At 45.5% G+C, this 13,437-nt stretch overlaps 3 protein-coding genes across 4 annotated transcripts; all 3 read right to left on the bottom strand.

Moving 5' to 3' along the window:
- Window positions 1-26: 26 nt before the first annotated feature.
- Window positions 27-8,606, bottom strand: melt (ventricular zone expressed PH domain-containing protein melted). Of its 2 annotated transcripts, XM_017165751.2 has the most exons (10): window positions 7,807-8,606; window positions 3,813-3,969; window positions 3,502-3,753; window positions 2,648-3,449; window positions 1,834-2,582; window positions 1,539-1,776; window positions 1,262-1,431; window positions 1,066-1,194; window positions 716-997; window positions 27-660 (listed from the first exon to the last, which is right to left on the bottom strand). In XM_017165751.2, the coding sequence occupies exons 2-10, from the start codon at window positions 3,915-3,917 to the stop codon at window positions 403-405; spliced, it is 2,985 nt and encodes a 994-aa protein (XP_017021240.1). In that variant the 5' UTR covers window positions 3,918-3,969; window positions 7,807-8,606; the 3' UTR covers window positions 27-402. The 2 variants fall into 2 exon arrangements, with proteins under 2 accessions (XP_017021240.1, XP_070141156.1); XM_070285055.1 differs by lacking the exon at window positions 7,807-8,606 and having other exon boundaries at window positions 3,813-4,045.
- A 1,670-nt stretch (window positions 8,607-10,276) lies between these two features.
- Acbp2 (Acyl-CoA binding protein 2) lies at window positions 10,277-12,049 on the bottom strand. The gene is made up of 3 exons (XM_017165630.3): window positions 11,956-12,049; window positions 11,043-11,074; window positions 10,277-10,638 (listed from the first exon to the last, which is right to left on the bottom strand). Exons 2-3 carry the CDS (start codon window positions 11,055-11,057, stop codon window positions 10,390-10,392), a joined length of 264 nt encoding a protein of 87 aa, XP_017021119.1. The 5' UTR covers window positions 11,058-11,074; window positions 11,956-12,049; the 3' UTR covers window positions 10,277-10,389.
- A 334-nt stretch (window positions 12,050-12,383) lies between these two features.
- On the bottom strand, window positions 12,384-13,042 carry Acbp3 (Acyl-CoA binding protein 3). Its single transcript, XM_017165649.3, has 3 exons — window positions 12,983-13,042; window positions 12,878-12,916; window positions 12,384-12,716 (listed from the first exon to the last, which is right to left on the bottom strand). The coding sequence occupies exons 2-3, from the start codon at window positions 12,884-12,886 to the stop codon at window positions 12,471-12,473; spliced, it is 255 nt and encodes an 84-aa protein (XP_017021138.1). The 5' UTR covers window positions 12,887-12,916; window positions 12,983-13,042; the 3' UTR covers window positions 12,384-12,470.
- Window positions 13,043-13,437: the final 395 nt, after the last annotated feature.

Here is a 13,437-nt window from a genome sequence, read left to right as displayed (position 1 = left end):
TACTGAAAATAATGAATGCATTCGAGTCTCGAAAGCAAGCTGTTTGTTTAATACACGTACAATAAATAAGCATAAACTAAATACATGTGTATGTATATAAAAATCAACTATAAATGAAAAAACAATTTCGCAAAATTTTTGAAATCCCTTGAAATGGTGAGTAAACCTAGGTAAGTCTATGGGCGTAGGCATAGGCTGTATATGTTTATATCTATATATGTATATAGAATGACATATTGTATATATATATATGGTGTGTGTATATATAGACAGCAAAGTCCTGTCGACGCCGCTCCTTTGTCTGTTTTTGTTTGTCTTTTGTGTGTTGCCGTTGCTCTGTCTTTACATTTACAAATAATCTCACAATTGGGGGGTGGTGGTGGATCCTGCAGAATCCCAATCCTAGAAGGAAGGCTTGCTGCTGCCCATGCTGCGGGCCGGCAAGCTATTCGTCTTGGCCGTGGGATTGTCGCGGGCCTGCGAGTGGGCCACCACAATGCTGAGGCACTGCACCCACTCCTCGGCGTTCTTGCCATCCTTAGGCTTGAGTATTAGGGTCTGGTCGGCGGTGAAGATCTCAAAGGCCTTGGGTATGTTGCGGGCTCCGCGCGACACCTTCACCGATCGTATCTGGTTCACATCGATGCTCTCGCCGCCGCTCTAAAGATACTATGTGTTAGCCTTGATTGAGATTAACTATCTTTGAAATACTCACAGATCCCTTGCAGGACAGATGGGCGCCGGACAGCGTAAAGTAGCGCGTGCGCCAGCGCCGGAAAAGTCGCCACTTGCCCTTCTTCTCCTTCAGCTGGCCCTCGATCATGGGCTGGTTGCTGCCATTGAGGAAGCCCACTGCCTTGTCTGGGTGGTTGCACAGGAAGCAGCCCCACTGGAACTCCAGCTCATTGCAGTTCGGATTGGACTTGTCGGTCTTGGAGACCTCGAAGACGTCCAGGAAGCCCGAGTGACGCAGCTCGTTCACCAGGATTTCGCGGTCCTTAAGAAGAAAGGAAGAGAATATTAAGATAATATTTAAGGCTTATCAATCTTGTTGCTTTAACCCACCTTGACCTGTGGAAACTGGCTGGTAACCAACTCGGTGAAGCTTCGATTTTCGCACTTGAGTATCTGCCAGATATTCTTGAGATTGCTAATGCCGGATTCACGCGTGCTCAGCACGCACTTCTCCTTGACCTGGAAAGCAGAGATTAATAGGATTATTATCTCTTCGCCAAGCAAATAAAGTAATGTCAGCACTCACGAAATGTCGCACTTGAAAGTCCAGGAACATCATATGTATCCAGGTCTTGGGATTGCGCGTTCGCATCGTAAAGCAAGTCTTGGAGTACAGGCAATGGGGTCCTCGGATCTGGCAGGCAAAGTGCAGTTTGGCCACCTTTTTGGTCCGACGCTCTGCAAATTCATTGGAAACTGTGTGATGTGTGTGTGTGTGTGTGTGGGGTGTGTATTTATGTGCGGGATGCATTGACAGGCGAAGGAGTTAGAGATTGAGGGAAAAGCAGCCGCCAAGGACTTACCCTCGATGCTGCAGCGCGTCGGTGGTGGCAAATGCTGCGACACCTCATCCATGTACGACTTGATCGAGTTGAAGTTCTTCTCGCAGAACTGCTGGACGGGATCTCGCATTATCTGGTAGGGCTCGAAGGTGCTCATCCGCTGGTCCATTACACTGTTGGCGTTCAGCAAGGTGCGGCTGGTGTTGTCGCTGCGACGTGGTGCCACATTGGTCGTGGGTCCCGACACAATGACTTCGCTCTGAAGGTATAATTTGTAATTAAATTTTAGGTACTTTTATATTTTCCTCCGACTTACATTTCCATTCACGGGCAGCTTCATCACCGACTTGGCATTGCCATTGCTAGATGCCTGGGGCAGCGCCGGAGAGGCATGGTGCACGGACACTGCGTTCTGGGTCTGAACCGGCGCAATTGTGGCTGCAGCTGCGGCTTGCGGTATGGAGATCGAACCCACCGACTGGTTCAGTGCATCCGTGCTGTACTTCATCAGCACCGTGCTCGAGTTGAGCAGCGTCGACGGGCCCTGGGAGTGCGGCCTCACCTTTGAGGGCGACGTGGTCACAGTCACGCCGCCAGAGGTCACGGGAATCCCGTGCTTATTGTGTCCGGTGATAACCACGTTATTACTTAGTGGTGGCACCGGCGTTACGGGCGGATTGGTGAAGGCGTTTGGGGTTTTGGGCATGGCACCGGGTTGCACTACCACATTCCCATTGGAGCTGCCGCCTGGCTGCTGGTTGATCTGCGAGTTGCTCAGTCGGGTCATGCTCTTGTGAAGTCCTCCCACAGATCCGCTGGCCACGTTCAGCCGGGTCACACTCCGGTGCGTGTTGCTGGCGGGATGAAGGCGACCCGTGCTCCTGGAATCACCCAACTTCACCCGCCGCGTATATCCCGCGTGCTGTGGTGTGGGCGTGGCCGTAGATACAGGCGTGGAGGTGGCAATGGGCGCTGAGGCCGAGGCGGGTGGGGCTATAGGCGTGGCACTAGCTGCGCTGGCCTGCTGGATGATGGTGGTGTTACTGGACGGGGCGGCAAGGGGAGCTACAAATTGAAATATTTATTAAATCTAGATTTTTAAATCGGGTTAATAATTCCCAGACGCTCACCTGGCTTCAGCTGTGGACTGGGACTGGAGCTGTTCAGACTGACAATGGTGACTCCGCCGGAGATCTTGTTTCCTAGAGCATTTCCCACATCCTGCTGGGAGCTTAGAGCGGCGTTTTTCTGCCTTACGCAGGCCAGCACCTTATCCGTGAACAGGACCGGATAGGCGGAACAGAGTCTGGTGGCCTCCTGCTGCAGCAGAGCCTGGGTGGGCAGGTGCTCCAGCACAAAGTCCAGCGCCTGCTGGGCCGTCTCCTTGCTCCCAATACCCGCTGTGGTCATGATCTGAGCGCAAAGCGGGATTGTTCCCGGATTTGTTTTGGCCGCTAGGCGCAGTTGCTCAAAGTGGTCAACGAGGAGGTTGGGTGAGTGTTGCGCCAGCTTCAGAAGGATCTGCATGGTAATGCTGGAGGTGTCGCTGTCGAGCAGGAAGCCGCACAGCTGTGGCACACATGACTCCAGCACCTCGGGCGACTGCTGCACGATCAAGAGATACAACTGGAACACCGCCATCCGCTCTTGAGGATCACATTGCGGAAGCAGTGGCATCAGCAGAGGAGCATGCGGTGTAACTGCCTCCGGGGACACCTCGTACACCTGCGAGAGGACCCGAAGCAGGCCATAATTCCCCGACAGTATAGAGTCCATCACAGACTCCGTGTGCGGACTCAGTAGACAAGCATGATCGATGGCCGCCAGCGATAGGTAGCTGGCCAGGTTGCGGGATAGCTCCCGGTTACCCTTTGGCAGGAACTGGACGGCAACGGGCAAGGCAATTTTCATCAGTTCCTTCTTGTCGTAATTCTAGAAATTGAATTATTAAATTATTTTACTTCAAAGATCTATTTAAATTTACCAGAAAAATGCTGGAGATAATATCGGCGGCTATCTTGGCATGTGGCGGCTCTTCTTTCGTGGTGCCCGATGGCTGCAGGTTCCACAGCAGGCAGGTCTTCAAAAGATCCACCAGAGCGGCACAATAACGCTCCGCAGTGCGAGTCTCCCGAATGCAGGAGAGCACCCGCGTTACACAGATCTCCACCACGCTCTGGTCATTGTTATTCTTCACGTAATCCGCATGCGAGATGATGGGACTGATCTCAGAGAGCTGCAATTTACAGAGTGAGTTGCGATTTTTGGGAATAGCTTAGGACTTGAGTAACCTACCACCTCCGTGATGTCGTCTACAATATCCGCATCCGGCACTGAGAAGAGATCTCCGGCTCGGGAGAGATCGCGCTTGGCGAGCACTTTATTGAAGAGGTCGTGCATCTTTGGAGAAGTCTCCCAATTATGGTTGGTCAAATTGCATCATCTATGGCAACTGCAAGATAATTATTATAGGTTTTGTTTAGAAAATTAGAAGAATTTTAAATTATTTGAAATGATTGATAAATGAAACACACTGGCAAACTAAATAAGATAATGCTTATTACATTTTTTATCAATTCTTACCTAAAAACATTTTGAAAATGGAATTGTTTTTATAAATTCCCCAAATAAGAAAATACTTTCTGCGTTTTTCCACATTTCAAGTGCATCAAAAATCCTTCCACATCAGACAAGATCAAATAATCCTTGCCTAGATCAAATAAGAATTAGTTGGGTGTTGTTGCCTATTTTAGTCACTGCATTTTTTCAGTGTCATGTTGTGGAGTTGGCCCATTGCCAAAGTTCAGGCGCCTCTGGCAGCCACTTTTTATCTTATCGCCCGGCACTTGCTGAGGCAAACTATGTAGTCCGTTGGCGAATATAGAGGTTCGTCCGGAGCCCCGAAATACTTGTTGCTCCAGAGCATTTCTATTCTCGTTTGCCGCAAAAGTGCATATATAGTTTTGTATACAAATAGATATTCAGCGGACACCGAATACTTGTTGCATTGCCTCGACTCTTATCTCGGATACGCGCACCCAGATGCCCTTGCACAGTGCGCCAAGGCACTCGAACTAGTGCGAGCACTAATTGCTGAATAGATATTGGAGTACCTACTATAAATCCAGGTGAATTATGATTCGTAATAATTATTTTCTCCTATCTATATGGCTGGAGAATATCTTTATGGGACCCGCGAATAATTGGGAATTTGTGCAGGTTTTGGCACACATCGATTGCGCCCGTATTGAGTTTGTTTATTCAAGTGAACCAAAATTCGTATACGAAGTCTAGTGCAGCAGCACCTCATAGCCATTCCGCGAAACGTTTCCCTTCTGTTTTCCGTGGGGTTTCCCGCAAGCGATGATGTTTGTTGTCAGCCACCCTTGTTTGCCCTGATAGCCGTCTAATTTGTTGGCCAACGACGTCTTGGGACCTTCGTGGAATGCACGCCGAGTGAGTGTGTCTTTTGATTAGATGCGCAAAATTCCTGACGTGGCTTAGCCGCGACTTAGCGGATCATCAGCCGGGGAATTCGCTGGCTGGCCAAATGAGTGGGCAGGCAGCTTAAAAAAAAAAAAAAAAAACAGAAAGAGCTGGCAGAAAAGTCATTTTCCGCTGCTGTCCCACCATCAAGGAAGCAGACGCCAACGCCAACGAAAACGCCAACGCCCGGGTTATTAAATTTTCAAATAAAACCAAAAGCCATAACCAAAACCAAGAGTTGCATAATCCAAAGAGGCCAGTCAGCCGCTCTGCACGCGAATTGCAGACGGCCTGGGCCTCTGGCGGACAGGCGGGCAAGACTGACGGACTGGCATTTGCTTCCTGGAAACCGGGACAGCGACTGTGAAGGAGAGACAGAGCTGCTTGAGTTGTTGTTGTTGTTATTTATGGCTCATTCGCGCTCAGGTTGCAGCACCAACAACAAACAGAAAAACTGGTTAAAAAATAAATAAAGAAGCAGCAACAAGTCGCAGCCGCCGCCGCCGCAGCAGCAGCAGCAACAGCGGCAGCAACTTTGAGCGCCCGAGAGAAAATTAAAAGAGAAATAGAAACACACATATGTGCGGGTAAGGGTATAAGTAATGGATGATGGCGTTGGCTAAAACATAAACCGAAACCGGTGCGGCAGGTTAATACACACGAAGCCCGCGGCTTCGATGCCCCAGCAGAGAGGAGGGGTAGCAGGGAGGGGGCTTTGGTCGAAGGGGGGGCCAGATTTCGGAGACAGAGTGGAAACAAAGGCTGTGCCAAAAATCCGAAACCCCATAATTCTCCGCTTAGATTCTATTTGCATTGCTCCACAAAATGGCAGAGTTCAGAAACGGAATACAACACAGTCACTAAATATATACTTGTCGGTTGAGTGCTTTAATTTTGTTAATTGTAAAAATCCGCCCCTTTCATTAGAAGGATTTCCATCGCTCTATATTTTGCTCGTATAAGAGTTTTTCCTTAATATTTGAAACAAAACCTTAAAGAACTTCATACTTAAATGCTTAAATGTTACAATCGATGACGATGGCCAAGATTAACCCAAAAGAAGTACCCACAACTGCCAGATCTTAAGACTCCATTATACGAACAAGAACGTGACAGATCGCCGTTCGATTTATGGAAGTTCTTCTGTACTTTGTAAGATCGTGCGAATGACTCAATTCTCCGATAGAGACGCTGAGACACTGAGATAGAGCAGAGATGATTCTCCGTTATGAGTAACTCTACCTGTTGGCCAGGGCTGGTCCATTCGGCCAAGTGGCACGGCCTCCATTTCACCACCTCCGCCTGCGCTTCCGCCGCGGACTCGATCTCCTTGTAGGGAGTTTCCGCGAACCCGTCGCCCGGCTCACATAACCGTCACCCTGGACGTATACGTATTCTGATCCAGCGAACATTCCGCTCCTCCGAAACCGAGTCGCATTGCGTGCCCGGCGAGCAGTGTTCGGTTCTTGTTGGCGCATTCCATTGTCATACCTGGCCGTTCCCGGAGGAGTGTCAAGTGTCTCGACCGTCAGCCAGTGGCGACTCGCAACCAGCAACCTGCAACTTGCAACTAGCGACTGCAATTACACGTCGGTCCAAAGTCTGGCCAACGGAAGGGGGCAATGGTTTTTGGCGGCATAACTAGTATTAGTTGCTGTCGGAAAACTAGTTTTTCCTCACCTCTGTTCTGGCTACCCTACGCATGCGCAGACAGTCGTCGCCACCGCTGGGCGGGATGGGTTGAAACTGGTGACTGGCAACTAGGATGGGATGGGTTGGTATGGCACGGATTGATAATATATTTGTCTGAGCTCTGAAATCTGGGTTGCAGTTGTCATTGGTAATTATTGGTTATCGATTGGGAGGAGTGGGGTATCTGGTGATAATGTGGGAACGATCTACGCTGGGATCTTAGGGTTCTAGGTGGAAATTTGAACGATAAAATACTTGATTTAAGCTTGATTTTTAATTATTTTTTTATAAATAAATATTAAGAAGACTTTTTGCTTAAAAACCAATCAACAGTTATCTGTAGATAAAATCAAAACTTAGCTAATTGTCCTAGTTGATTGCATCACTGTTTAAATTAAAATGTTATCTACCCCACTGGAAGCCTCAAAAAAACTACCGACATCAACGAATTAGCAACACAAAAAATTTAAAATTATTCGCCGCACTCCCCGCAGTTCTACCCATTCATTTTTTGGTCGGGCCGAGGGGGTACTGCGAAAAGTAAAGACAACATCAACACGGTAATCCGATCCAGAGACATGGACGTGGCGAGGGGTGACAGGAGTGCGAGTATGTTGAAAAATGAGCGGCGCGTGAAACTTATTAATGAAAAGGCCGCGAACGAAGAAATCGCTGCGAATTAGCACAACAACTACAAGAACACTCCAAGGTATACAAAAAGGCCAACACCAACACTGTGGCAGACACACATTTTGGCACATTCTAATGGGGCTTTGGCTTTGGAGCCTGCAATCGTGTATTCCCCAGGGCTTAGCTACCTGGCTGAAATTTTTACCTGCACAGAAGTTGAGTTATCCCCTGGTGAAAATATAATTTAAAAAAAATTTTAAGGCTTCTGTGAGTTGTGAACTTAAAGAAGATTTAAGCTGCTTAGGTTATTACTTTACGATTTACTACATTTTATAAATATTTAAGATATATGTAGAAGTATTTCCGAAGGTATTTGGTATTTAGATTGCCTTTTATAATCCAAGTTGACTTGTTTTTTAAGACCTCATAAGCGGCGCTTGGCGGCGAATTTGAATTTTGAACGGTAAATGGGCGAACTCACCGGACTGCATCTGTGTTCGTTGGCGGACAGCTGGTCATGTCAGTGTCACTAGCCGCAACTGGAACTGGTCCGAAGTCGGAGTTAAGCCCCGATCTCCTCTCTTTTCGGCTCTCTTTGTCTGCGGTTCCTGCTCTCTTGTTGCAGCAACAAAAACACTTGGAAAGGCACACACAAAAAAAGGTAGACAAGGTAGATTGTTGTTGCTGATGTTGCAGTTGTTGTTGCTGCTGCTGCTGCTGCTGCTGCTTGTGTTACTGTTGCCTCTTTTGTTGTTGTTGTTTTTGGCCAAGTCAGCCGCAACCGTATTTTTTTTTATATTGTATTATTGCTGTTGCTGCCTGTTAACTTTTGTTAACTTTGGGTGTAGTTCAATATTAATTTAATTGTTGCTGCTGCCGCTCGCTGCCAATAAAGCACAAAAATGCAGAATTATTGTTGGCGTTATTTATTTTTTAACGGCCGCGCTTTGTTGCCGCGCCAGCGCATTGCTTTTTATGCAAATTTTCGCATTTCGTGTATATTCTTAAATAATTTTGTTTTTCTTTTTTGTTAATATTTTTTTATTGTTGTTTTTATTTATGTGCGCTGTCGTTGAATTGACTGTTGTTTCAGCCACAATGCCCTGTGGGTTCCACTATGCCTGATTTCTTTGTATTTTTGCTAATCACATTTTGTTAACACACACATACACGCACACACGTAGGCACGCACACACCCAAAGGCTGCGGTGTGTGTGGAGGGCGGGGGTATCGGGATCGGTATCGGTATCGGGAGTGACGAGAGCGCTGGCCAAGCGAACGCGTTTGGGCCCGAACGAAGACTGACTGGAAACGACCAAAATGGAATGGAATGGCAAGGCAAAGCGAAGCAAAGCAAAAGCAAAGCAATGGCCACAACAACAAAGCCCAATTGTCAGACTGGCTGACACCGACGGGTTGTTATTGTTGTTGTTGTTGTTGCCTGTTTGTTTTGCACGATCGCTCTCTCGTCTCGCACTCTCTCTATATATCTTTTGTAGAAAAGTTCTCTTCGCTGCTCTCCTTCGGTCTACCTTTCTTCTCACAGTTCCTTTGCTACTGTGTTTCACAACAGGTGTGTTGGGTTTATGGATCAATAGATCCAGAGGTGAAAAACCCTTTAATTTCAAATACAATTTAAATACAACATACAATTTTAATCTTTGTCTAAGTGTTGTCTTAGATACTGGATAAATATAGAAAAATAAAATAAAATTAAAATTTACAAAATGCCTAAACGTTTTCTAAATATTCTCTGATTATTTTTTAAAGAATATATCTATAATTAGTCGGCAAAGCCGTATCTAAATGTTCTTTTATCAACAGTATTTGGGTAGCCTGCCAGAAAGCTTTTTGCAGCATACTTTTCAGCGCGTATTTGTGAGATATTATATCTATAATATCTTTAGCTACATTTTACATACCCAATCCTTATCCATCCAGCGTTCCACCCCAGATAGTCATCTTTCGGGATTCGTGCGATATTATATCTTTTATTTACCTTTAGATACATTTTTTATAGGGTATGAATCGGTCGCTTCCTAATAGTTAGCCCAGTTTGCCACTCTTTTTGCCCACACGACTTTATCGCCGTTTTGCCTTTCCGCTTTTCATTCATAAACAAAAAACGCTGCCCGCATTGTTGTTGTCTTGCCTCCGCTCTCAACTTCTCACCCGCGCTCTCTTTACCTTTTTGTTCGGTCTTCACCTGTTGCGCGGCCTGGCAACTAGCAACATGTTGCTGTCGGCATCTGACGATGTTGCTGGCGTTCTGAGTGCACTTAAAATGTATAGATACATGTTGCTTGAGGTATATTTGTTGGGAAAGCATTTAAAATAATTTAAGTAAATTCACGAAATATCGTGACTAAATTATAAAGAGATTTTTTGTGAGTGTCGTTCTACGCCTTGAAGGGAATATTTTAATAGGCTAATTTATAGGTATACCATAAATTGGTATTTAAAATGGCTTTTAATCAAAAAACAATTATATATCTTTGATATTTTATTGTTGCCATAAAAAAAGCAATAACTTTTATATTTATATATACATATATTTATATTTTAGATTGGTTTAAATGCATCGATATTTAAGTCACAGAAAAAAAATTCGATTCACAAAAAGTCTAGGTAAAAATATAAAAAGAAACCTAGCTTCTTGCATGGCACACGATCTTAGAATTCAATGAATTGATGGTTCAAGGTCGCCGTGTGAAGGAACCTCATGTTACTACAGATATCTTCCGCCCGTGCGTTTGGGCAAACACTCTCCAATATCCATTAACGATGAGCCGCTAACAAGCGCCACCGGCGGTGCAAAGTACTACTCAACGGTGCAGCGCCCCAAGCACTTCCTCTATTTTCCAGTTGCCGTACATATATATACTACCTTTACCCGGTAAAAATATCCACCAGCGAATCGAATGCACCTCTTGAGTCAACGGGTCAGTGGGTTTCCGTACAAAATTAACATTCAAAGTTTATTTCGCATTATAACTATGTCTGTATTTAACATAAGGGGTTTTAGTCTCTGGTTGGTTTTAGGATCGGTGCTTTGGGTGAGAGCTTAGGCATACTTGGCCACCAGACCCTCCACGAAGGTCACGTACTCCTGCTGGGCAGCCTCGCTGCTCTTGCCCTTCTGCTTGTTCCAGGCCTCCCACTTGGCCTTGCCCTTGAGGTCAAGAAGACCGGGCTTGGCGGTGTCGTTGTCACCCACGCTGGCCTGCTTGAAGAGGGCGTACAGCTCCAGGAACTCGTCGTCGCTGGGGCGCTTGGTCAGGGACTTCACCTTCTCGGCGGCGGCGTTGAATTGCTGTGGGTACGAGTTAAAGCATTAAATTAGATTTTTAACTGTGTTAACATATCGTCAAGGCGGAAATTGCTAACCAAAGAATACGTGTTTATACAAATTTAAATTATTCTTCAAATATTATTCCATAGCAATTACAAAACATTCCACAAACTATACGGGATCTTTGGAACTGATTAGCTTTATAACGTACGACTGCATTTAATTTGAAAGCAAAAACAATTGTCATCTAGCTTATGCCCAAGGTAAAGTGCAATCTAATCAGATTTGTATAATTCTCAGGTAATAAATTATATTCTTCATTTGTAATTGTGATTTTGGCTGAATGAAGGCTAATCGAACTGATTAGACTTAAGCTTATCGCTCGTCCAAGTGTCGTTCTAAATATCTTTCGGAAAAGTACTTACCTCGGAAAGGGACATTCTGGATTAGATTTTATCTGCAATAAGTGAGATTGTAAAAAAGTAGAATTAGTCTTATTTATTTCATGCTATGTTTTATGTTTATTATCATAATTGCTTGTTGGGCAAACCAGTTCGCCGACAAACACCTCTGGCTAGTGCCAAACTGACTAACTGAACTTTGGCCCCGTGGTCTGATCTCGACGAAGAAGTTTGCTAATGGGTGTTTGTCAGACCCCACACACATCTCAGACTTTCTCCGAGCGTAGAAACATAACGCAGGTGGAACTGCTGGAAGATATGTATTCTCATTTGCTACGGAAACAGAAGACGCAAATATTTGAGATTTTTGAAAGGGAGCGTTAGGTGGCAACCGTTAGCGGCCGCATTTGGTCTGCGAATTTTCGAATATGGGCACGGGTGTGGTGTGGGCTTTGTACGTGTCTCGTACACTAAGCAAAATACCTGCCTCAAATGACTCAGTCAATTTATGGTTAGAAATGTTTGCAAACTGGAATCGAGTTGCTAAGTAAGTATACTCATTAGGTTTATTTGCGGGAAAAACTGCAAGTGTTAGATGTCAAAAGATGATGATTTAGTCATCAAAGTGACTTGGGGTTAAGCGGGTTTTAAATGCATTATGGCGCATTAATTAAAAATTTAATTGGCCTAATCACTGCACAAATTACTCCATTTAAAACAGGGTATTTATTTGATTTTTAAAGCCCGATTTTTTGCAGTGTTTATGGTCTTGTACATTTCCATAATTAAATTCGGCAGGTGCCCGATTTCACACACCCTATTCCGGGTATTATCTGACCGAGTTTTTATGTGTCAGAACTACAATTTGTGGACACCGATAGCTAATTCCGGGCAGGGCTATGGAGCAATTGAATCCAGATTGGAACTCGACACTTACTTTGGTGTTGACGGACACAGAACTAAACACTGTCTGAATTCCAATCTCGCGGTGACTTTCAATTTAAGTCTTTCCATATCGCGCGATCGCCTCGCCGAGAAAGCTTCTCTCCAAGAGAACCGGAGAGAGCGAGCTAGAGAAGCTCACGGAGAATTCTCCGTGGATCGGGGAGCTTTCGCTTGAGTGGGTTAGGCAATCGCCGGTCTGATAATGCAGGCCCGCTGATAGCAGTACCGATTCCCTGATAAAACCGCCAAACTCGACGGACTCGGAGCCACGTAATCGTGCGCGGATCGAAGTTCGAGCGCCTCCTATCGCCTTCCAAAAAGCCAGGGGGGAAATCAGGGGTCAGGGGCGGTTGCTATAATGCACGAAAGCTCAAATAAAATGCCGCTCAGCCGGACAAACACCTGATGATTACTACTATGTATGTGTTCATATCTGGGTTAATCTTTATTGCTCCACAAGTAGTGGCGAGTACATTGGGGGTCGACTTCCGGAGGAGGGTAACCGGTTTAGGCGTACTTGGGGGCGTACTTCTCGTACACCTTGATGTAAGCCTCCTTGGCGGCCTCCTTAGACAGGCCCTTGTTGGAGTTCCAGGCCTCGAACTTGGCCTTACCCTTCAGATCCAGAGCCCCGGGCTTCTCGATGTTCACATCGCCAACGGTGGCCTGCTTGAAGAGACCGTAGAACTCCAGGAACTCGGCATCGGTGGGCTTCTTGGTGAACTTCTTGGCGAGTTCAGTAGCTTCTTCGAACTGTTGGGAGAAAAGGGAAATTAGAGATTATTAAATTTTATAAGAATTTTATATCGTTTATTAACAAAACCTAAGCCTCATTATTTTCTTGTTGAGGTTTGTTTAACTTTCAAGCAAACGTGATGTAACTATAGCCGCTATCCTGAAGGTTTAATACTTACGGACACCATGTTGTTTGATCTGGATTCTTGTTGGTAATGCTGCAGATAAGAAGGAAATTATTGACGATGGTAGCCCAATTTCAAGGACTCTGATTACGAGCTTACCACTGGAAAAGGCAAAGGCAATTGAATACTCCATCACCTTTCGACCGAGCTTATATAGCTTTGAGACCCTTGAATTTCTCTGCCGGTTTTATGGGCCTAGTGAAATATTCCCATTCTGCTGATTATTTGCAGATATCGATATCTTTATTTCGCTAATTTCGCTGCCCAACTACAAGCGAGCGACATTGTCAAAGGTAGCGATATTGGAGATAGCCCCGGATACACTTATCGTTTATAGCACCAACGAGCCCGCTGACCATGCTCTAGGCTCCAAGGGCGCACTGTAGATTGATTCACCTGCGAATTCGTCTCTGGACTTGAGAACTTTAACAACCCTAACGCCATAAATAATGACGAAGTGCTGGGCTCACAGTACGCCGATTCAGCTAATCTAATAGATTGTAAAATGCCATAAATCTATTAGCGAACTTTTATACGTGGCTTCTTGGTCAGCA

Source organism: Drosophila kikkawai, chromosome 3L (genome assembly GCF_030179895.1).
Source record: "Drosophila kikkawai strain 14028-0561.14 chromosome 3L, DkikHiC1v2, whole genome shotgun sequence".
NCBI lineage: Eukaryota > Metazoa > Arthropoda > Insecta > Diptera > Drosophilidae > Drosophila > Drosophila kikkawai.
The sequence above is the reverse complement of the archived record's forward strand: the minus strand, read 5'-3'. Positions and strand labels throughout refer to the sequence as shown.